General features: G+C 39.8%; 1 protein-coding gene and 1 long non-coding RNA gene across 3 annotated transcripts in view; both read left to right on the top strand.

Moving 5' to 3' along the window:
* LOC116674256 (RNA-binding protein Musashi homolog 2) overlaps window positions 1-24,709 on the top strand; it is a 381,184-nt gene that overhangs the window by 7,443 nt on the left and 349,032 nt on the right. For both annotated transcript variants that reach the window (XM_032506859.1, XM_032506860.1), the window contains exon 5: window positions 19,358-19,399. In XM_032506859.1, coding sequence (XP_032362750.1) covers window positions 19,358-19,399 — 42 coding nt within the window. The remainder of the gene's footprint in view (window positions 1-19,357; window positions 19,400-24,709) is intronic.
* Window positions 5,669-7,256, top strand: LOC116674430 (uncharacterized). The gene is made up of 3 exons (XR_004328100.1): window positions 5,669-5,775; window positions 6,018-6,226; window positions 6,492-7,256. It is a non-coding gene; the product is annotated as an uncharacterized LOC116674430 (long non-coding RNA).

Here is a 24,709-nt window from a genome sequence, read left to right as displayed (position 1 = left end):
GTATATTCATTATTTTATTCCAGTTTAATATTTATAAAAGTTTTAATCCACAAAACTATTTAATGTTACTACTATCACCTATCAAACTACAGCAGAAATTAAGTCAACCACAATAAATTGAACCTCTAACTACCAAGTGCCAAAAGTTGGTCCATCCTTCCAGCAGAAGAAGCTGAACCAAAAATGATTTTCTGGCATTTTTACAATCAGAACACATTTGAGAACTTTGGATGTGGTCAACGCTGTCTGGTTTCCACATCCAGATGAAATGGCACCAAATACGCCGCTCTATACACCAGGTCTTCCTTCTGGAGGCTCTGCTCATTCAGTTTTCAGTGCGGATACCTTTGTAGTTACAGTAAAAGACAAACATGTAGTTAAGGCACTGTAGATCACAATTATTAATATATGAGCTAATTTATGAGACACACACTAAATGATTTATTTAAATTAATAATACCTGCTTGTCTCTAAAAAACTGATCTTCCTCAAAGTGTGAACTGCAGACGTGACTTTTCGTGGTTCCATTTGCTGGCCTCTCTCTCCTCATGTTCGCCAACCATAGCTTCAGCCTGGCATCATTAAAAGGAAGTCTGTTAGGACAGAAATTCATGTTGTGCATTTAGAACTCACATCCCAAAGGTGTATATACTATCAATTTACACTAACAAGGCACCACGTCTGCTGTATGCATCTGTAATGAAAATTATTGAAATGTATATTTAATAGATTAATATAATGTCATACCCCAACGTAACTTTACAATAATGTCTAATTGTTTCATGTGCGCCATTTTATCGCTAACAATCTGACCCACTCCCCCACCCGGAGACCTCCGTCTCCAAGTCAACGCGCTCCCGCCCGCAGCTTTGTCCGTGTGGTGATGGTGATGCTGTGGGTGACGCTGTGGGTGCTGCCGCGGCGAGGGTGATAGGGTGCCTGGTAACCTCTCGCCCAGAAAGATCCGCAGCCCCGACTGGGGTGGGGTGCGCAGGTCTCGCCATGGCCGTCCAATTCGCCCGCCTCAGGGTAACGTTGCCCAAACTTTCGGGATACATATATTTGAGTCAAAAGCAGGTCTACGTTTGACGTACAAATCCGCCACACGAAACTCAGATGTGAGGGGTTATGTCTGAATCACACGCTGTTCCACGATGATCTTACCCCGTGCTAATAGGGTTTATGAATTTGCAATATAAGGTTAGCTACATCAGGCTTTGATTTTAAGCTAACGTTACCATTACATGCGCATCGATTAGCATTAATACCACCTATTACAGATCAACAGATCACAGGCGAGATCGTTGGCGAGATCGGTGCATACCTACTGTATTCGACTGTAACATTAAATATATTTGAATACGTTTATACATAGACGTTTATACGGTCTGCATAGCCTTATTAGTTAGCCCGCTAGCTTGCTTAGCAAGGTGCAATCTAGAAGCTAGCTAACTGATATTAATTGAGATGCTAACGTTGGCTAACGAAAAACTGTATTAAAACAAAATATAATTTTACTTACCGGAAAAACTGAACTGCCGATTCCTTTGAGTGTCTTGCCGTGCAACCGACCGCTGAACAAGACATTATTAGCCGACCAAAGTGTCACAGCCACAGCGATAAAACGGAGTCAACCCCCAAAATTAAGTTTACGTGCCATGGACAAGCTTTGCTAACACTCTGTCATGATTGACAGGCCGAGAACTGTCAATCACATCATAGCCACGCCCTAAAACACCCCCGGCTTTATCGCCTATTTTAAAATCAACGAGACCGTAATTTCAAAAATGAATATCATTCTGTATTGCAGGATACTTAGAACTAGCGATCGAGACCATAAACTCATTATGAAGATGTTTACTGAGGTAATAAATCAAGTGAGAAGTGGCTCATTTCTCCATAGACTTCTATTGAAACCAACCTCTTTTGCAACCACGCGTGTCGCCCTCTGCAGGAATTCAGATAGAATGCAGGTTTAAGTTACTTCCGCAGTGGTTGCACTTTTCGAAACCGGATGCTCTGTCCACTCATTTTAACGGTCTATGGGCGGGGCCTAACCCGGAAGTGGGTCGGGTTGTCTTGAAATGGGCGGGGCTTTAACTAGCATGTTATTTTAAGCATGTAATTGATATGGGTTGATCAGAAATTGTTATATTTATTGCTGATTAGAAAACTATTTCCGTGACAGCATCAGCATTGAGGTTCAGACCAGTGGTGTTGTCATGGTAACAAACAAACTATATAGGCCTACAGTATATAACAAGTTTTGCAACAATAAATACAACAATGTGGTTGCAATTATTAAGTAAAATGTAATGAACAAGAGTTTTCATACTCAAATATAACTTTCTTTTTTTAACTGTTAATCATTTTTTGGGGGGGGGGGGGGGTTCTTTTTTATTTTATAGACCTGAGCAGAGAGATGTTCGCTTCTCCGTGTCCTGAGCGTGTGTTAGAACAGCCGTTGGGACACAACAACAGGAGGAATCTTTGTGTGTAGGGAGGGGTGCTGGGACTAGCCTATCACAGAATAGTGTAGGGGAGGGACGCTGGGACTAGCACTGTGACTAGCCTATCACAGAACGGAGACACAGTCAGTGGAGACGTATTCAATCCGAGTACAGATATTGACTCGCATTACTCGTATAATACTTGTACTCGGCAAAAGTGCTTTATCCGTACCGGATACTCGTTTCAGCCGGGTATTCGGCTCATCCCTGGTGGCCATGTTATCATGTTTGTTTACGTTATGCCTAAATCTCTGCACACCCATTACTCTCTGTGAAATACCGCAAACTCTTCACTCAACACATGGATCAGTACAACAAGCGGTTCTCGAGTAATCCGGTTTTGAAATTGCAACACATTTTCTACATGGTCTCCGAAATTATAATTCATTTATTCTCATGTAAACTATTTATGTCAGCACAGACAATTTTGTAAATTGCTTATCCAGTGTATCCCACCATAATGGTTATTATATTGCCAGATTCCAGACAATCCCACTTACTTATATGAATATACATTTCTACTGGTATGCTTCCTAGTGACATTAATGCAAAAATATGAAGAAAAAACAATTCCACCTGTGTGTGCATTGTTAAAATTCTGAAGTGCAAACTAGTTCAGGCTACAGCACAAATATTTCCATCTATAAGAACATCAAGTCTAACCTCTGAATTTCTTTTCAAAGTGCACCAGATTGATAGCCTGGCTCCGCCCTCCTACGTACTTTTGCTCAATTTTCATTTTCCTTCAGCACACCGTCTGGGTTTGTGGTATATTCGCGGGCTTTCTCCGGCCAGATAATTCGCGGCCCAATCAGCAAACAGAGGGAGGGGCTGAGGAGGAGGGAGGGGCGAGCTAGTCTTATTTTGTTTGAAAATACTTTGAACGTCAACAAGAAGTAATGTCACCCAGTGCAGCTCTAGGTCTTGTGATGCCCCTGGGGCTGTGTCCCTGTTTTAAGTTTAACAAAGATAAAAACATATCCTGTTTTGGAGGTATTTACGCTTCTGAGCTGAAAATGTCCCCGGATTTTGTCTGAGAAATCTGGTCACATTAGATAAACTGGATCTATCGATATTGAAATGTATCAATAAATAAGGTCTCTGCTGTATTGCTGTGTTGCAAGTGGCATGTCATTAATGACAAAATGATGCTGTGTGGCAGAAAGCAAGTTTTATTACAGTTCTTTCTGTGACATTGTATGATTTGCTATTACTCTCAAACGTCTGAAAGCTTGTTTTGACGGAAGTTAGAGTAACCAAAGGGTCAAAGGTTTTATGACGCCACTGACAAAAAATTAAACGTCCTGTGTCATTAAAATAAAATAACACATTTCTCTGGATTTGCGCATTGTTGAAAACATTTATGATAGTATAAGTACACAACTCAACAAAATATATAACATAGGTACAGTATATCAGTCAGACAGCAATATGAAGAACATTGAATATTGTTCTTTTACACACACATACAAATGAAATAATTCATACTTCTGTCTTATCATAATCTTGCATATTCACCACTATACTCATACACACACTATTGTAATCCTTTTACATGTACAGTATGTAGGAGAGGGTATAGTAGTCTAGGTGAGAGAGTACAGTAGTGTGTGCGTGTGTGTGTGTGTGTGTGTGTGTGTGTGTAGTCATGTGTGTGAGAGACCATAGTAGTGCATGTGAGAGAGTTTGATTGAAACGGAAGGGAGTTTGATTACTCAGCTCCTGACTGGTTTACTAAGAAGAAGGGGTATTTGACGGTCAAAATCCTGCACTGTCATTATAATAGTTTGACTGTAGTGTTGCTGTAATGGACAGAGAGAGTCTAACTAAAGCTGTGGGTCTTCTAAATAATATTTTAGGAAATGGTGAGCTATTGTCAACGATGTCCAAACAGAGCTCTGATTTGGAGATGCAGAGATTATTCAGGTGTGGAACTGCCAATCGAGTCAGACTTGGCTCCAGCGCTAGCGCTTCTAGTTCTTGTTCAGTGGAACCCGGAGGACCCCCGTTACCAGACGAGACAGCATTTCGGTGGATTTTGTTGAAATCCAGGAAGAGGTAAGTTGAGTGTAAGTTGAAAAATAGCCAAGGACTCTTTTTTTATAAACGTCATCCTATCTGCATTGTCCCCCCCAAATTAATGTTAGCATGGTCGTGATGTTAGCGCTGACTAAGTAGCCTTGTGCTAGTTGCTAACCACATATAACACGGGTTAGCCATTTTTCATTGAAAACTCCATGGTTAATTTGATCAAGCAAGTTGGAGCAAGCAGAATTAGATCTGCTGTTTAACATGAGAGAGACAACCCTGTAAGGCCCTTAGAATAAACACAGTGTATGATACTTTACTGTACAAATAAATATGACTTTGGCTAGGAGAATAAGCTAGCAGCAGTTATGGAAGCATATTGGTAGTTCTAGTACCCAGTGCTGCGCTTCTCTTTATTAAATTTCAAACTAATTTCCTATTCAGTGCCCAGCTTATTACAGTGTAGTTCTTTATTTTATATCGCCTATCTTTGGGTATGGAGACATCAGAGTAGGTCGTTTACAGCAAAAATGGCGTCAAATGAGAGATTTAGCTCTAGCATCGGCTGGCTAGCTAGTTGAGTTGAAATCATCTGACTGCGTGACGATGTTTATCCTATATGTGTGAAAAGAAGATTGCCATTAAGTTGAATTGTGATGCAAACTTATTTATGCATCTTCATTCATTTATAGTATGTTCAATTTCATTTTTTAAATAAATAATGAAGTCGAGGATACTACTTTGTCTTTTGGAATACTGAAGCAGTACACAGAAAAAATATGACAAGGAGATAAGCTGTACAGTTATGGAGAAAATGGCACATTGCTGTGCTCTATCGGTTATTTTACTGTAACTGACTTACTTTCTGAACCTGGAAGGCTTCATTTCTTGTTTTTAATATTTAATGAATCAGATTAGAGTATAGTCAAATCCAATATGGCTGCAATGGATTATATGTTACATATCAGTGAAGAACATAATGTTGAGTTTGTTTGCTGTTCTAGAGTTAAGTGTTGTTTAGTCAACTATAATTTGTTTATTTGCTTCTCCTATATTTTTGTTTGGTGTCCAAATGTAGATCTTTTGATAAACTGCAACAGGCCGCAGAACTACGTACAGATTATCTGGCCAGTGCTGGATGTCTAAGTCCTTTGAAACACATAGAGGACAAAGAGCTCTTGTTGGAGGATATCATCGTGTTTCAGGTGGTTCATCGAGTCAGTGGAGCATTTCAAAGGTTTGTGTAACTCCATTTTTTAGCAAACATAATTAAGAATAATTAAAGATTTCAACATATATTTTTAAAAGCCAGTGTACAACCTTATACACAGAACACAGGTTTGCATGTATCATTAAGTAACATTATTTTAGATAGAAAAACACTGAACTGTCTTGTAAGTCATCCCTTTCATGTGCTGTGTGATCATTTATCCAACTTGAAAACAGTTATTTATATCTTCTCATGATATATTTTCACAGATTCAAGCAGAGGATGAAGACCCTTGGTGGTCTTGATGCAATAAGAATGCAACCAGATGCTTTCAGTCTGCTGTTTTTGTCACCAGCCATCCCCACTCAGCTAATGTACTAGAACAGCTCTTTGAGTCAGCAGTGGGCAGCAACAAAAGAAGGGCAGAGGAATGCGTGGTTGCATTTTGGAGGGACTACCCGCTGGATGTTGAGGCTAAGTATTCTTGCGAGATGTGGAATATGTGTACACATATTGCACTACTACACTACTATCCCCAATGTGTTTTCTCTTGTTAAATTGCCTTCCTTTAGTTGTGGTTTGAGTTTTATTTATTTTCATCAGCTACCATGTACAGTAGTTTTGTTAACTTTTACCACTCTCTTTTCATAAGATCTGTCTTTGTCTTTCCCTCCTTTTAAAACGTTTTCTACATGCTAGGTTTAATTTCTTTGTTGGTGTTCTTTGGTGTATTTCTTTTGCAGAGAGGGACCCTTAAAACGTGGGGGTATCCTGGCCTAGGCGATGAGAGCAAATGCAATTCCACCACTGGGCTTCTACCAATGACCTTCAATGGATTTTCTCCGTGAGCTGTCCCTCAGACAAGGCCGTCATTTACCCACTGCAAAAACAGGCATTAACTGACAGCGGTTGCTAGTCCTGAAGAAATTCAAGGATTTCAGGGAAGCTATGGATTTTGCATTAAAAAACACATAGGGATTTGGTCAGGAATGACTTCAGAGAACTTTTGAACATACGTTTTTAAATTCTGTTGCCTGTTGAAATTTATTAAACTGATGAGACATTGTTTTCAATAATATCATTTCCTAATAGATTAATGTCTTGTTTAAACAATTGACAATGGAATAATCATTTAAGGGCGTTTTCACACCTGTAGTTTGTTTGCTTTGGTCCAAATCAGTTGGTGAGTTTTTAAACTTGGAGCAATTTGCCCTCGGTCAGTATGGTATGGTTTGGTTTCACACTTAGAAAAATCCAAACGTACCAAAACGCACCATTAGAAATCACGCAAAAACATCCACTCCTTTTATTGGTCGGATGTTTCTGGGGGCGGGAGCAAGAAAATAAACACAGAATGCCTTGCATCTCCATGGTCAAACTAGCTAATTTCTTTAAAATTACCAAACATTGTTTTGCGAGCGACGTTACTACATCTGTTTAGGTCACCGAGACTTTGCTCTGCCTCCCATTTTAGCGGCAGCTGGCCCGACAACGAGGCTATGCGAGTGACGGACGGCGAGCTTGACTGCAGTCTGTTTCTGTGATAGAATAATTACAGTTATGTTTGTTTTCTTTGAAGAAGAAAAAAAAAGCATTTAGCATCATATGTACACATGAAGGTGATGAGGCCATGTTACAAGCAAATAAAGTGAAGCTAATACTTCTTAAAGACCATTTGCTTATTATTTGTGTCAAAAAAATTTTAATGCATGTTTTATTCAATGAGAGCTATTTTTGTAGTAAAGGTTTAATAAGAAGTGAAAGGATAAACACTTTTCTTCTTTAGCCATGTCATTGTTCTTAATCTTGGTCTCGTTTTGTGATATTATATGATATAGAAATACAGAACAGTTAGGTGAGATAGGTGTTCTCCCCATGGATATTTTCTAGTGGAAGACAGGGGATTGATGTAATTTGTGCGTGTGCAGGGCTAGTTGAACAAAGTAGGTCAGCCTTGGTGACTGTATAGAAAGCCTTTGACAGCTGATTTACTGATGCTTTCACACAGGTATCGAGCATGAGAGCAAGACTGAAAATCTGACTATAAATCAAGTAGCGATGCAGTGATTAACTGTTTTCACTATTAAACACACTTAAATGTCACGATTAATTAATGGTAAAGGCTCAGCTACACCGAATGTTACTTGACTGCATGTTATGTGTAGCAGTGTGCAATTCTTATAAAACTTCCCTGACAAAGTAAACTGAAATATTCTCACACACACAACACATCAGACGCAGGTCACCGCAGGTATTTATTGTCAGAGTGATGTACATCAGCGTCCTGTGGTGGTATACTGCTGCATACATACATACTTTTGACGTTATATCAACCCATATTTTGCCACATACAAAGCACTTTTTTTTGGCTCTTTCAGCATCATTATCCTTCAGGGTCTAAATTGGGATTTGTTATGTGTGGGGGGGTTAGGGGGGTGTGGGGGTCTGCCCCCCAGGATTTCTTTTTGAAAATAAACCATTAAATGGCACTTTCTGGAGAGTTTTGTGCAAAAAAATGGAGAAATCAAGTCTTACATGATATGTGCAAAACTGTAGGGTTCAGAGCCTTTGCATTGTTGTAATATCAACAGGTATTAGGGCATTTAGCATTTACATTATTAACTTCTTATGATATAAAGAAGTGACCCAGACAATGTGCCAAACATAATGAACCACATGAAGAGACAGTAGCATATGTCAGCAACAGCTGAGAAGATTTGGGTCTGTGGGGAACAGGTGTAGGGACCAGGGACCCAAAGTTAAATTAATGTTGAGGGATCAACTAAGACCACTGAAATTCTAAAGAATAAGAACCACTGATTTACATAAATTCTAATCCTTTAACCTTTGTGCCAAGGCTCAGTAATGTTTGGCCCTCATCCTCTGTGCCCCACTTCCTGTATTTACTTTTTTTGGGAAAATAAAGGATATTTATTCATTTTATGAAACATTGAATGAATTATTTACAGTTACATTTAGAGATGCACAGAGGTTAGAGAAGCACAATAGGGGCCCAACGTTGCAGTATTGTATATATAGTATAGTATCGTATATAGTATCTATAGTATATATAGTATATTATAGCTCAGATGTGTTTCATCAGATTTCTGCTCATGTTTACAACTTTGTGCACATTCAAAATTTAACTCCTCCCAAGTTTTTGGAGAGTTGTAATACAGTCTGCTGTGCATTTCATTAATCCGCTGATATGGTAGTATCTCACTCAGATCGTCGCACAGACACAGAGGCCCATTTGGGTCTCTGGTCTCTGACAGAGTTTAGAAGCGGCTGTACGCTGCTCTTCATCAGAGGTAGAGCACGGATGCAACGCGTCGCTGTTCACAGCTGAGCGAGTCCACTAAAATGAACTGAAGTTGCTACTCTACCAGCTGCTCACCTCTATCTTTACAGAGAGAGTAGACACGAAGTGACGGACGGGTCTATAATACTCAGAGCACATACCTGAAGCCGGGGAAATACACCAGCAACGGATCGTGAAAAAAATGTTCTCAGTTTGCGACAATTCAAAACTTCCACAGACAGGGAGCGCTCTTGAACCCCCTCACAGTCTCTGAAAGCACAACTAATCGATCACGAGTGGCTTAACAGGTAGATCTACAGATAAACTCATCTTTCAGAAATTTGACTGACCGGGTTGACACTTCAGCGTGAGAAATCGGGGGTGTGGTGTGTGAGCGTGTAAAACCAGTCAAATGCGTGTGTCTCTTGGCCAATGCGTGAGAGTTGGCAGCCCTGCATTTGTACCAATCAAAACTCTAACATGTCACTAGCTAAGTTTCCATCCACTTGTCAATCAACTTGTTGAATCGAATCTGAAGTTTGGTAAAAAAAACAACAACTCCTGCTGTTTTGTGGTCAAATTGGTATTTGATTTGAGACATTTTAAGTCCATTCATTTTCGCACAAAATCACACAACGTTCAAGCAAACATTTGCGAACAAAGTTTTTCCTAGAAAAAACAGATTGTGCCGTCTACCTACATACGAGTAATTATTGCAGAAGGTGTAATATGTCATAGTCCTTATGTGCCAGCTGATAGCGACATATCAAGCTATAATAAGAAAACATTGATGGTATCAATAAATTGCTATGATGATGCAGATGCACCTAAATGCGGAGGCTGCCTGTGGTGTGGGTACGAGGGCGCTCCAAACGAGTGTATTTGTATTTACTTTTACAGTGTATAATAATAATGATAATAATGTATACTTTATTAATCCCACAAGGGGAAACTACAATTGTATGTAGACGTTTTTATCTTTTACATTGTCATACTGTAGTTTAATGGTGGATTGCCAACGACAGTGGATTGTTACGACGGTGGATGTGATGACTGTGGATGTGATGGCTGTGAATAAGATGTGCAATTAATCCATCAGTAACCAGAACCATGGGGTTGTTTATTTCCCGGAGGAAGTGAACTTGGAACTGTGTGAACGTTCCCAAACCTGCTTGTGCCCGGCCCAAAACCTGCTTATGCCTGACTACTCGTCAAGAGGAGATGTACACAAATAAGCCCTTGTTTACCAGTTGTTTCTGAAAGACTTTTATTAGTCAGACACATAACTTTGTGTTCTGAAAGGTGACAAGAAGTTTTAAAACTGGTTTTAAAAAGGGACTGTGTACCCTGTGTGTTTTGAATTGAATGAAGGGTTATTTATTGATATCAATTGAAGAAAAGTGAGTGATAACTTGATAAAAGGGAAAATATTTTGCAATTTAAGATGGCCAATATTTTCAGCTTTATTTGACGACAAATGCAATAAATCCATCTGTAACTAGAACCTGTTAGCCTGGTCCCGACCAGGCTTTTTCTGTTCACTCAGCAGTGGGTTTACCTTATTATCAGCCTGCATTAAAATAGGTGTATATTGATTAGGGATGAGCCGAGTACCCGGCTGAAACGAGTATCCGGTACGGATAAAGCACTTTTGCTGAGTACAAGTATTATACGAGTAATGCGAGTCAATATCTGTACTCGGATTTAATGAAAGTCTCCATTGACTGTGTCTCCGTTCTGTGATAGGCTAGTCACAGTACTAGTCACAGCGCCTCTCCCTTACACTATTCTGTGATAGGCTAGTCACAGCGCCCCTCCCCTACACTATTCTGTGATAGGCTAATCCCAGCACCCCTCCCTACACACACAAATTCATTCTGTTGCTGTGTGCCGCTCCGCTCACTCGTGCACAGAACACAGAGAAGTGAACATCTCTCTCCTCAGGTCCACGGGGCTTTTCCGTTAACATTTAGGGTTTCTTCAGCTTCAGGTTTGTTTTATACTTCGGTTTGAACTAGTTCCTAGTAACCAGGAGACTTCTGGTAACGTGGGGTTTGTTCAGACATGGTGTTGGTAGAATGCTACTCGGGTTGCATCTCTGCCGTCTGAGTTTTTTTTCTTTATTTTTTTTAAAGTGTCTGCTGGCTCTAACCAGTTTTTTTGAGTGTCTGAAACTTTCTTGCTGTGTTTTATAAAAAAAATAAAAGGCAGTTGTGGTATAAATGAATAATATTACAAATTAAGATACATACACAAACACATTCCAACCCCCCGCCCCCATCTCTCTCTTTGTTTCTCTCTCTCTCTCTGTATCACTTACTCACTCACAGACACACACACTCACACAGACCTGGGGCCTGTTGCACGAACGTAGAATAAAGATATCCAGGATAAGTGAAAAAGCGCAGCTTGACTTAGTGTGATCTGCTCATCGCGGCTTAATCGGTTGCACGTTTGCCGAGCAAGGATGAACAGGCGAAGCTATGTCAAGCCAGGTGTAGATAGCTGGGATAAGTGCACGTTCACGGCTTTCTCAAATAGACCACGGTATCAATCACAGAGCAAATCATGAGCAGCAGCAGCTTCTAATGGAATGTAACGAGGAGGGGAAGAATATGCAAAAAGGGAATTACGGCTCTTATCAAACGGAGAGGAAAAAGCCCAACATAGCGGACCCGATTGAATGTGTGGGTGTAAAAATATAGCCTTTGCCTTAAAAGTGAGCAGAGGGAAATAATGTTCCTCAGGAAATGGACCCTAAGGACTTTAGGCTTAATTTCAAACCCTTATTCACAACGTGAAAACATGTTTTACGACCACGCACAAATCTCTATAAGCTATGTCCAATTCTGTGTACAATTAAATGTAAATGTGCTGTATTTATATAGCGCTTTTCCAGTCTTAACAACTGCTCAAAGCGCTTTTACATCTACAGGAAACATTCACCATTCACACACATTCATACACTGTGGCCGAGGATGCCGTACAAGGTGCCACCTGCTCATCAGATAAACTTTCACACACATACACACTCCGATGCGCAGCACCGGGGGCAACTCAGGGTTCAGTGTCTTGCCCAAGGACACTTCGACAATGACTGCAGGGGCAAGGATCGAACCACCAACCTTCCGATTGGCAGGCAACCGCTCTACCACTGAGCCACAGCCGCCCGTGTTCATATTAATGTTCATACAGAACAATCAGAAAGGGACAACAACTAGAAAAATAAGTAAGTGACTTCAATACACGCTGTGAGCATAGGTAAAACAATATTCATGTTTTTTTAGTCTTCTGGCAAGTGACCGCACCAAAATAAAAAGATTAAGAAGCATTGTGGTGTTCCCGGTGTGATGAATGTAAACTACACTATATACATATAAAGGCCACGTTATCGGTCCAGGGATGTGAGACTAATTGAGAAGGTAATGAAACCAATGTAAGCTATAATAAAAAACATTAGGCCTACTTATTAAGGAGTAACACAAACTAGCCTTTATTAGATATGGCAAGCAACAAGAAAATGAAATCATAAATGTAATGGTCTCTGACCAGTCTGCCATTCTTATCATCTGGAAATGTTGCTACATTAATATCGTCACACTTAATCTTGGGAGCGCGTCCTGCATAAACCTGAAGCTGCACAGACCACGGACACTGCGCTGCTCATCTCTACTTTTACAGAGAGAGCGGACGCTGATGCGACGCACAGGTCTGCCGGCAGGCAGCGGCCACTGGGCAGCGGCCGCACGCCAGGCAGCCTCGACACACTACCGTACCACCGGAAAAAAAAGTCCCACTTCGCATCTGGATGCCAGTGCAACCATTTCTAACCATCTAAACAACTGTAGTCGGGTTTAAATCCAACTCGCGACAACAATAGTGACAAAGTAGGCTAATGCATGTTAATAAAAATAAAGCAGAACACATGCAGAAGACAACGGAATAACTGTTAAACACGTTTATTTTGGATCAGACGGCAGCTGATTTGACACATGAGACTCCAGGATTAATCTTAGCCCGGCTGTTAGCCTGCTCTGCACCAGGCTAGCCGCAAAGAATAAATCTCCATGGTTACTTGGCTGGGTTTAATTCAATCTGGTTTTGTGCAACCGAGTCAAAGCAAAATTCATCCAGGATAACTTGAATATCCCGGCTTAATCCCTTATCCTAGTTTCGTGCAACAGGCCCCTGGTGTGAAAATAAAAAAGAAACAAAAATAAATAAATGATCACACTGATCATAGAAAAATTAAAAGTTAAAAAATAAAGTTATATTGTTGAGTATGAAAACTCTTGTTCATTACATTTTACTTAATAATTGTAAGCACATTGTTGTATTTATTGTTGCAAAACTTGTTACATACTGTAGGCCTATTTAGTTCGTTTGTTACCATGACAACACCATTGAGCTGAAGCTCAATGCTTTCATGGAAATAGTTTTCTAATCAGCAATAAATATAACAATTTCTGATCAACCCATATCAATTGCATGCTTAAAATAACATACTGGTTAAAGCCCCGCCCATTTCAAGACAACCTGACCCACTTCTGGTTTAGGCCCCGCCCAGTCCAAGTTCGGATACGGATACAGATAATTCATGTGGTAAACAGATACAGATACAGATAATGCTGTACTCGCTCATCCCTATTATTGATGTTCACTTAAATACTCTTAATATGTTAACATTGTGACTATTATTTTAATAATTTCATTTAACAAATTCATTTTACTGTTAAATTCCTGTATGAAGACTGCTGTTCATATTGTTGTTAGAAGTTTGATGAATACATTACTGCAGATGTTGAGATAATTAGAAAAGGCTGATTAAGTTGCAATTGTGTTTTAAATGAAGTCAGTTACTAAGGGCAGTGTATAAACTGCTGTACATGTGTGTTTTTATAGTGGACCAATAAACTTTAAATTATTTATTATTTTTTGTATTCTTTAATGACTATAATATGGGAGGATTGTACATTTTTACATTTATATTTTTATTGATATTTTTATTGAAATGCTCATACAATGCTCATTTTCCCTTTTCCTTCCAAAGTGTCAAAGCATAAGCCCCCCTCCCCTCTCACTAGCCACATCCACAAATAACACCTCACACAGAGAGCTGTACTTGGAGCACTGCAGGAATCGGCTGGAAGTCAAGTACCAAGCCGCAATTACAAATAAATAAATACCAGAATGAGTAGATAGAGAATTAAGATAAATGGGTAGAAGAAGGCAAATTCAGACAATGACAAATACAGACTATGACAGAAAGACAAAGCAAAGAAGTGAAAAAGAGGAAAGATAGAAAAATCCTCATTTTGACCGAAGACTCTCAAAGTATTTCAGAAAGGGTCCCCACACCCACCCAAACCTCCCCCTGGAGTTACAAACTGAGTAGCGGACTTTTTCAAGGTCTAGACAGGACATGATGTCTCTAAGCCACTGAGTGTGCGTGGGCGGAGCAGCATCCCTCCATCTTAGTAGTATTGCTCGCCTAGCCAAAAGAGAAGCAAAGGACAGTGTGTGACTTTTGGTTGTAGTTAGTCGTGTGTCATCCACCCCAATGGTGCCAAAAAGAGCAATCAGTGGGTTGGGCTCTAGCACAAGATTAAGAATAAGGGATAAGGTTTGGAAAACATCTCTCCAGTATCTTTCCAGGCTGGGACAAGTCCAGAACATGTGAATAAGTGAAGCCTCACCCCTCTTACATTTGTCACACAAGGGATCAACAACTGAGTACGTAGGCACAGGGCAACTGAGTATCCCTGTGCACCACCTTAACCTGTAACAGACAGTGACGTACGCAGAGAGATGTAGAATTTACCAGCCTGAAAATGGAATCCCATGCAACGTTTGACAGTGAGAGGTTTAAATCCTGCAGTTTTAATTTTGTCCACAGGAGCCTGTTTTTATGCCCATCAATTTGTCACAGATGACAGATAGATGCAATGGATGCAGACCCAGTAACACGTTGGCAGTGGTCACAGTAGTTGCCTCAGGGAAGCTAGGTATCTGAGAATGGAGAAAGTGTCTCACCTGCAGGTATCTGAAAACATGGGTATTTGGTAGGCTGAACTTTTCAGACAGTTGTGCAAATGATGCAAAGTTATTACCAGTAAAAAGATCTTCAAACTTCACGATGCTCCTTCTGTGCCATTCTTGGATTGTGGAATCAGATAGTGAAAGTTGAAAGAAGGGAAATCATGGAAACCAAAATGCCTCCTGAACTGAGCCCACACCCTCATTGTATGCCAAACCGTCAGACGATCAGTTAATTTACTTGTGAGGAGAAGAAGTGAGGATCCAAGCAGAGCCTATCAGGGATGTCGATAGGGGTGACCACTGCATCAAGCGCATCATCATCTTTCACGTGATTTAGTAGAGTCTGAACATTTTCTTTAAAAAATAGACTTAATTTTCTTTGTCGCCAAGGTAAGTGAATTTATGTCCCACAATCTTAGAACTGAGGTTGGTATGCTTTCAGTAAAGTGCCTCCGTATCCACAGGAAAAGTTGCAGGTGTCTCTATAGCAAGATCAAAAAGTAGTAGGCTGAAAGGGCACCCTTGACGGGTTCCTCTATGAAGATTAAAAGGTTGAGACTGTTAAGCGTTGGTAAGGATAGAAGCAGGACTTGGACTTCTATAAAGCAGTTTAATCCACCTAATGTAGTGTGGTCCAAAGCCAAATTGGACCCGTCCTTTCTCTGCATCTAGAGAAAGGATGCATTCTGGAACTGCCTCAGTAGGTGAGTACAAAATGTCAAATAAGTGACCTATATTGAAATAGGAGTGCTGATTTTTTACAAAGCCAGATTGATCTTCTGATATGATCAGTGGTAGTATATCCTCCAATCTACAGGCCAAAACTTCAATTTAAGAAGGAGATTGGCCTATAGGAGGAGCACTCCGTTGGGTACTTATCCTTCTTTACAATAAGAATGATGCATGCCTCATATAGTGATGCTGGCAGTTTGCCTTGCTTGAAAGATTCCGACAACACTGAGCTTAGGTGAGGGGAAAGTAACGAAGAACTGTTTTGAAAAACTCTGCTGGGAATTGGATTTCCCAGACTGTAATGAGATAGCAGCCGTTATCTCCCCCTGCGGTATAGGCTCGTATAACGTAGTCATATTGTCACGGGTAAGTGTGGGGACATGTAAGAAACTTTACATCCACGTGTCCTTTAGGAGATCAGAAGTGTAAAGTCTGGAATAAAAATTCCTAAATGTGTCACTGATTTTAGAGGAGTCTGAGGTCATCCCTCCAGATTTTTGTAATGTGCTGTTTTGCCTTTAATACCTTCAGCTGATTGGCTAACATTTTACCAGATTTGTCACCATGGACATAAAACAGACTCCTGCTCCACAATAATTGCCGTTCAACTGAATGCGTTGAGAGGAGGTCAAATCTAGTTTGGAGTTCCACACGTTTTTTTTTTTTAGTTCAGGGTTCTTGATGTGGGCGTATTTTTGATCTATATTTTAAAATTTGATTACATAACTCTAATTGTTCTTTCTGAGCTCTCTGAGCATTGTCAGATATCACTATACTCTGATAGTCACAGGAATGGGAAAATACGATCAGTTGAGTGTCAACAAGAAAGTAGTCAATTCTAAAGAAGGTATGGTTGGAATGAGAGAAGAAAGATTGACTTTAAAGAAGAAGAAAATACTCACATCACCGCTACTTTAATTGGCATGTTTACCTTGACTATGACGGAGGAGGCAGAACGACCACGCTGCCAAAAAGAGAGATCAAAAAAGAAAGTAAATAAAAACAGTATGACAGCAGCCCAGAAATAAATAGAAGAAAATAGAACAGTAATAATCCGTCAGTCACAGTTACAAAGTAGTCATTTATGATGTGCTCTAGACAGCTGGGAGACGATCAACATATTTCCGTGCTTCATCTGCCGAGCACAGCCACATCTCCTCCCTGCTGGAGAGTGTGATACAAAGCCGGAACAGCAAGGAGGGCTTGAGTCCTCGGTTGTACAGCTCTGTCATAACTTCCCTGTATTTGGCGCGCTGGGTCAAAATCTCTGGACAGTAGTCTTCCACAATACGGATCTGTTGGCCGCAGAAGTCCAATTTCCCTTTCCGCCTAGCCTCACAGATCAGCAGATCTTTTATCCTTTAGCAATGTAGACAAAGTATGACCGGTCGCGGTCTCTGTCCCGGGGCTGGTTTGGCTGATCTGTCAATCTCCGGTGAGGAGGGAAGTATCCCCTTCCCGAAAACTTAACCCAGCAGACCCGAGAAGAATTAGGAAGAAATTACGTATTGAAATTGCAAACTCAACCTCGCTGTACAACACCTTGATCTTAGCAATAAAACCTTCTCTTAACCCGAACAACTTTTTTTTGCACGACTTTTGTGTTCAACGCAGTCAAAAGCCTTTTCTTGGTCTTGAGAATTTAGACCAGTATTAATATCCAACCAGCTGGAGACGTCCAAAACCTCTCAAATGAGGTGGACATGGTTCAACATAGGGTGCCAGTTTTTAATGTCCTGCAAATTCCCTTTTTTTGGCAGCAGTGTGACAACTGCTTTGCAGTAGGATGTGGGCATGGAGCCAGAGGTCAGACTTGTTAAAAACATCTAAAAGATCATTTGCAAAGATATCCCAGAAGGCTTTATAAAACTCAACCGTTAGGCCATCAATGCCTGGAGCCTGGCATTGCTGCAGACCAGCATGCATCTCTTGCACCTGTAATAGCTTATCAAACAGGAGTTTCTCACCACAGAGACCTGAGGTAAGATTAAGATTAAGTGATACTGTGTCCGGGTTAGCTCAGTTGGTAGAGCAGGCACACATAGAGGTTCACTCATTGACGCAGCGGCCGAGGGTTTGACTCCTACCTGTGGCCCTTTGCTGCATGTCATTCCTCCTCTTTCTCCCCTTTTATGTTTTCAGCTGTCTTGTGTAAATAAAGGTCTAAAATGCCCCAAAAATAATCTTGAAAACAAAGATTAATTGATTAAGTATTAACCACACAAGGGCAAATTAAATTTTTACAGTTATTGTTAGTTATTAGGCACATTTAACACAGGCCTCGAGTCCACCAGTGAACTTCTCCAACAGAGGATCGATGTTCTTCATACTCCCTCAAGTGGAGGGAGGGAAAAAAACTCTACAGCTCGCTTTCGGATCTGACGTGGCACCTTGATCTCCTGCCCTGTGTCTGAAAGGCAGTGTGTGGATTACCCTCCTCTGCTGTTCTTTTTCTCCAGGATAAGAAAAAGCTAGATGGAGCATCTATCTCTGAAATGGCTTGGAAACGGGACCTGACCAGCTGACAGGGTCCTTTGCTGTTCAGCAGGTTGGCTAAAGCCAATTTTTTGACTTTGAGGACTTATATGATAGGATATATGTCCTCAATTTACTTAATTTCTTGAGTTTCACTCTATTCCAGGTCCTTCATATATCTGGTATTGTCATGTGTGACGTTGAGTTTGTGTTGTTGACAAACGCTGGTTTTCAATCTTGCCATGGTCCCACAACTACCTTAGACTGCTAGAATCATCCTTTCTTTGTCTAAAACCCCCCTGGAAATAAATAGGCACTTAAGAATTGAAATCAGTAAGCTCTTTTAGTTTAACCTTTCTGACAAAGAGATGACTGAGGAATGGTCAGTTAAAACAGCTGGGACTATCTTGCACAATTTAAAGTTGATAAATGGTGTTTAAAACAATAAAAAAAACTATAGTCTGGCTGAGGAGATCCTACTCTCTCAGAGGTAGGACCATGTGTACTGCCTGCAGTCTGTGTGTATCCTCCTCCAAACATCCACCAGGCTATGAGTGGATATCAGCCTCCTCAAAGCATGCTGCGATGTTGGATCAGGTTCTGCATGATTTCGGTCTGAAATGTAATTTTCATGACAATTTAAAATCCCCACCCAATCATTTCAAGTATAATATACCTTTTCTAATAAGGTCTTCCTCTCAGCACTATTGGTTGGATCATACAAACTAACAAAAACAGCTGAAAAAGTGTTGAACCGAGCTTTGACTAAAAGTAGCCTCCCCTCGCTAAAATGGCAAACTGGCCAACACTATAATGCTGCTACAGTATATCAGCTGCTATAAGTAAACAAAAACACTATATGATTTGTATAGGCCCTCATTGATGATCGACAATCTGTATTGGTGGATAAAATGTGATTGGGGTAGTTATACATAAAAGTATCATTGCTATTTTTTCACTGGACTATTGCTTACCTCCCCAAATAATTATCCCCCCTCTGTATTTGAGCTGTCTTGGTGTCTTTGTTCAGTGACTCATCGTAATGTGTTTCCCCTCCTACAGATTGATCCTAAAGTTGCCTTTCCTAGACGTGCTCAGCCCAAGGTAAGAGGCCTTTTTTCCTTTATGCTGTGCAGAGGTTGTCACCTATTCTTAAACTTACCTTGCTGTCAGAATGATGTGGTATGGTGTTTTGGTTCTATCCATTTCCATGTGTCCATTGTGTATAAAGAAATCAAAATCAAAAATAAATCAAAGAAACACACAGAAGATGCAGTTTTTGGTCAAAAAGGTGCATCCCATTTCCTTGATCTGAAACACCAGGGACTAGAAAGATGTGACACAGTTTGATTGGTTGTGTGTACATGTGGTAATTGACTTGTTTCATTTTTCCTCAAGGGTGCAGTGTGATTGATTGGTGAATGATATATATTTTTTATCACACAGAGAGAGTTGGTTGAGAAAAAAATTTGGTTGTTAAGGTTTTAAAGTGAGCTGGCAAAGACAGGGTGCTCAAAGCCAGAAAACATGCTCTCTTTAATATGGGATGTTAATGTAAAATTGACTACCAGCAAGAGGCATGTTTCTATACATGTGTACATGAAATACATGTGTATGAGTCAAATCTGGCAGTTTGAACAGCATTGTTAGTGACTGTTGTGACAGTGTGGAAGCCTGGAAAAGGTTTTAAATTCAGTACGGCATGCATATATGGTGCTATTTTGCAGATGTAGACAAATCTTTGATAATTCTTGCCTTTGTGAGCTGTTTTGGGTGCTGAGGGTGGGAAGCTTTTGCATTCATTATTTGAATATGCATAAAATTGACTAAAGGATATTCACAGCAATAAACTTTAGCCACAGACAACCAGGTTGTGCAGCCAGAAGCTGTAAAGGAGCTGAAAGCTGCAGAGCGGTGCACAGTACAGAATGGCTTCAGGTAAACAGGACCTCCACTTGACTTCTGGACTTTCTACTTAAGGGCAATCTCATTAGTGCAGAAAACAGGTTGTTTCCACTGTCAAAGTCTGATATTGCTGAGTAAACTCATCCAGCCCAACCTCCTTTCTAAAGGTTTTTGTGACTTTACAACAGCATGACAATACTTCCATATATGGTTCTAAAGGACATCAGGAATCATTTGCAGGGCCACAAGCTCTTTTAACTTTTGCTTCATTTAATGCTGTATGTGTTGTCATTGCCATTTTTACATAAAATAAGTAGTTGCTACATAGTGTTAATTTTGTCACCTATTTTGAATTAAGTCTTAATCTTAGTCTTGTGCCAAAGTGTTAGTTTTAGTCCTATCTAGTCATTTACATAGGTTTTTTAGAAGTTTTAGTTGACTAAAAGTCTCGTCGTTTTAGTCAAAAGAGAAATCAAGGTATCTTAGTCAAGTTTTAGTCAAAACATTTAGTCTTTTTTTAAATAAATTATTTCTGAGATTACTGTTATTATGAATATTGATAACCATTTCAGTCAAATAGTGTTTCACACAAATATTAGTTAAATGTTATAACTACCTAACAAAATACACTTTTTGAATGATTTTGTTGAATGCAACTTTGTTAAACACGTCTGGTTTTATATCGAGACTCTTCCTTTTTGCAAATGCAATTGCACACAGACGCATGTTAGATAAGTGCCAGGGCTCCTGGGCTCTACATCGCATTAGTTTGCCAGCAGTTGCATACATTTCTCCAGCCGCTCTGCAAGCTGTTTAAGAGCAGCTTTGCCAGCACTCTTTTACTTGCCCTGGGCCAGGGCACATTGCTACGCGCAGTGGCAGCCTCTGCAGCAGGCTAAACCGGGCTTCCTACCTCCCTCCCTCCCCTTGCCTGGGGCCAGGGCACATCGCTACGCGCTGTAGCGGCATTTATAGCAGGCTGAACCAGGCTTCCTACCTCCCCGGCCGGGCCACATTGCTACCTGGATGTGTGACAGCTAGATGAAAAAAAGGGGACACGTCGAATCTCTAGATGAGCCGCAGCCGCGCGTGATTGTACAAGTTGAATTAGTTGGGGGAAAAAATACTGTGAACCAGGCAATTGGCCTGTTTGGAACAGGCACACGCTCCAATCGGGCACTGCACTACTTCTATCTCCTGATGAAAATGTAGAGACGATTGTAGTCGAAAATGAAGAGAGATTTGTGAGGCAGAGGGACCATAGGGTTTGCTAGCTGGTTAAGTCTGGTTTCATTTGTGGTCTGATGAACCGTACATTTATCAAATTCAGTTCTTTATATTGCTATTCCAACTTATCTAAATGTTAGCGAGGTTTCCTTGGGAACACAACCATTAAAACAATTATTTAAATCTTATTTGATAGATAGATATTTGCACTTTTATTTTAAATATTTACTTGTTCAACCTCATAAAAGAGTTGTCAATTTGCCATTGCATTCTTTGATATTATCTAATGACTTTTTAACTCATGTGTAGAAATCTACTTCCCAGCAGTTAATAATGCATTGCTGTTTGATTTGTTGAGGTTTTGTCAAAACATTAAGAGAGTTTTTGTATTTGCACTACTACACCTGTTTGTATTTGAAGAAATCAGTTTGAATACATTGCTTTGGAATACATTTAAATTTAATGCAAACTACAAAGCAATTTTTGCGCAGAAAGAGCTTTGGTATCGGTATCGATATTCAGTTAACGGAATCAGATCAGAACTTAAAAAAAGTGAATTGATGCATCTGTATTTTCAACCTTTAAGGTTCTGCTCAACTGTTTGGTTGAGCACATTTTGAGTCACTATGTCTTATTACATGGCTTGATTGAATTCTGAGGCATTCTGCGGCAATAACAGTTGCTATCCATGGACGCTGTTCACTCTGGAGGACAGCTATCAAATTGCTGAAAGAATTCCCTGATGTGTGTCAATTCTGTAAAGTTGTTTGATGGAAGCTAAAAATGATTCAACATTATATGTCAAAACTAAATGGGAAAAAGAACTAAGTGAAGAAATCCCGGGCAAGATGTGGTATGAGATGTGGAAAATACACCAGTCAACTACACAGCCAAATGGATGGAGAGAATTCACTTGGAAAAAACAAATTAATCTTTTCATTACGCTCAAGATTACTATCAAACACATCAATACTCAACAACCCTGCTGGATACATTGCAATCACATAAATCTGAACCATACACATGTGTTTTGGAGATGCAGGAAAATACCACCTTTCTGGAATACATCATCCCTCAAACCTGTCTTGTTCTACACCTGTGATATTTGGAAGGATCTGTGCATAAAGTCGAGCAATATTTGTTCAAGATTCTTCTTGCTGTAGTGACATTCAAATGATAGAGAAACTCACATAGGCAGAGTGCAGACAAAAGTGGCCCAATTCTGATTATTTTTTTGGGTGTCAAGTGACCAGGTCAGACTTCTTCTCTTCAGTAGTGTGAAAAATATGCTGAAAGAAGTCCAGATAATTTGTCTGCTGTGGTAAAAAGTGGGGAACCGTGGATAAACTTCTGTCCTCCAATACGCTACGCAGTAGGCATGGGCAAATTACCGTTTTCAAGGTATACCGCGGATTGAAAAAGTCAAGGTTACAAAACCACTAACATTTTCTGTCAAACCGTTCCTAAGGTATGAGCTGGACATAAAGACAGGAAGTGCGGTTCTTACACAAACTATACTACAAATAGGTTCATATGATACAACAATAATTACAACAATTAGTTTGATATCCTACGAAATTAGGCGACTGCCGGCTGGTCGCATTACGACTGGTCACATGACAGTTTTCCCTGGGACATGAACTCCGCTCCCCAACTTGAAAGCCTTGTGCGACCTCCTTGCTATGCAGACCAGAGCGTTCTTATACAGCAGCAGTCAATATGGTGCATACAGTAATAAATTAATGGAATTCATACAGATGACTTGGACTTTAGATATTGCCCTTATCCCTGAGTTCGGTGAAAAGACTTTTGCAACTTCATCATCCATTTCTAATTGTCTCAGCAACAGTAATAATATATTCAAACCTCCAACAACAATATGAACAACAGTCTTCACAAACATAGCAACAATGACATGAATACATTTAGAAATAATAATAGTAGTTAACTGAATGGTAATATATGTACATGTGGTATTTTAATGCATGCGTATAAAAATAAGGTAAAGTCCATAAGAGTCATTACTTATGAATGCTTGTGCATTGAAAATGCACCAGGATTAATAAAGTCTGGCTGTTAGCCTGGTCAGGAGCAGGTTAGCTGCACAGAAGAAATCTCCATGGTAATTAATGTGCCACTTATTTCATTTAAACCGAGTCAATGCTAAATTCAGACAGCATAACTAGAAAATCCCAGCTTAATACACTATCTAGGTTTCATAAAATATCACTCTGGTACTTTATGATAGATGTTGTATTATAAAGTAAACTTAAAAAGGACACAAGCACATGGTATTATTTTTTGGGGGGGATTTTGCCTTTATGAAAAGCAATTTTGAGCAATGTTTCTCTTGCCCTGGCCTGAATTACACTAGCTACACATTTATACCCTTCATGCATTTTCAATATTAATTATAATGCTCTCCTGTACTTTTTTGATTGTAGAAACAGATTTTGGTTCAGCAGTTTCTTTGTGGTGTCTTTGTGACTTTTCTATATCACATGTGCTGTCATATTTTACAGCACAGTGGAGTGTAAATACAAATATATTATATGTGTATGTCATCCTGTAAGAGTGGGACAGTCTCTAATAGACAATATCTAATCTCTACTGAAAGGCTGATATCAAATCCAGAAATGAGACTGTACAGACTGATCAGGATGCTGGGCACCAGTGAGAACAGGAATAAACCAACAGTTTTTATCTCAACATCGCTGAGATTCCTCATTATTGTCTCACTCAAATGTTTGACATAGTAGTATCTTGTTGAATTTTACAGTTACATTGCTGATTTGGCAGCTGTCTTATCCAGAACAACTTAACAGTAGGTATGCATAACAGAGTTGGTCATTGGTTCAGAGAGTGACTATTTAGAACATATCACATCATTGTAGGGATGGTTGCAAAGATTATGCCTGATATATTGGTATATTTTAAATGTGGGGTATTTATTGAATTACAAGTGCACAAGTGTTCATTTCCATGTCATATTAGGCATTGGCCATTGGAGGTTTCTGAGTACTGAGTAATAATACTCAGGAAGCTGCGGTCTGAATTAGCTACAGTCTGTGAGCGGTTTTTGAAAGGAGACTGATGAATTGCTGTGTGCCCAGTGCCTCTGTGTGGAACTCTGTGTGATAATTCTGTTGCATGACCCTTCATTACTTAATAAATGTAACTAATAGCCGAAACATTGAATTTCGTAATGAACTGTATTTAAAACAACATTGCATAACAATTTTACCTTAAAATAACATCATTCTCATCATCATCATCATCACT

This window comes from Etheostoma spectabile, chromosome 3 (genome assembly GCF_008692095.1).
Source record: "Etheostoma spectabile isolate EspeVRDwgs_2016 chromosome 3, UIUC_Espe_1.0, whole genome shotgun sequence".
Lineage (NCBI taxonomy): Eukaryota > Metazoa > Chordata > Actinopteri > Perciformes > Percidae > Etheostoma > Etheostoma spectabile.
Note: the sequence above shows the minus strand (reverse complement) of the source record. Positions and strands in the feature narration are given on the sequence as shown.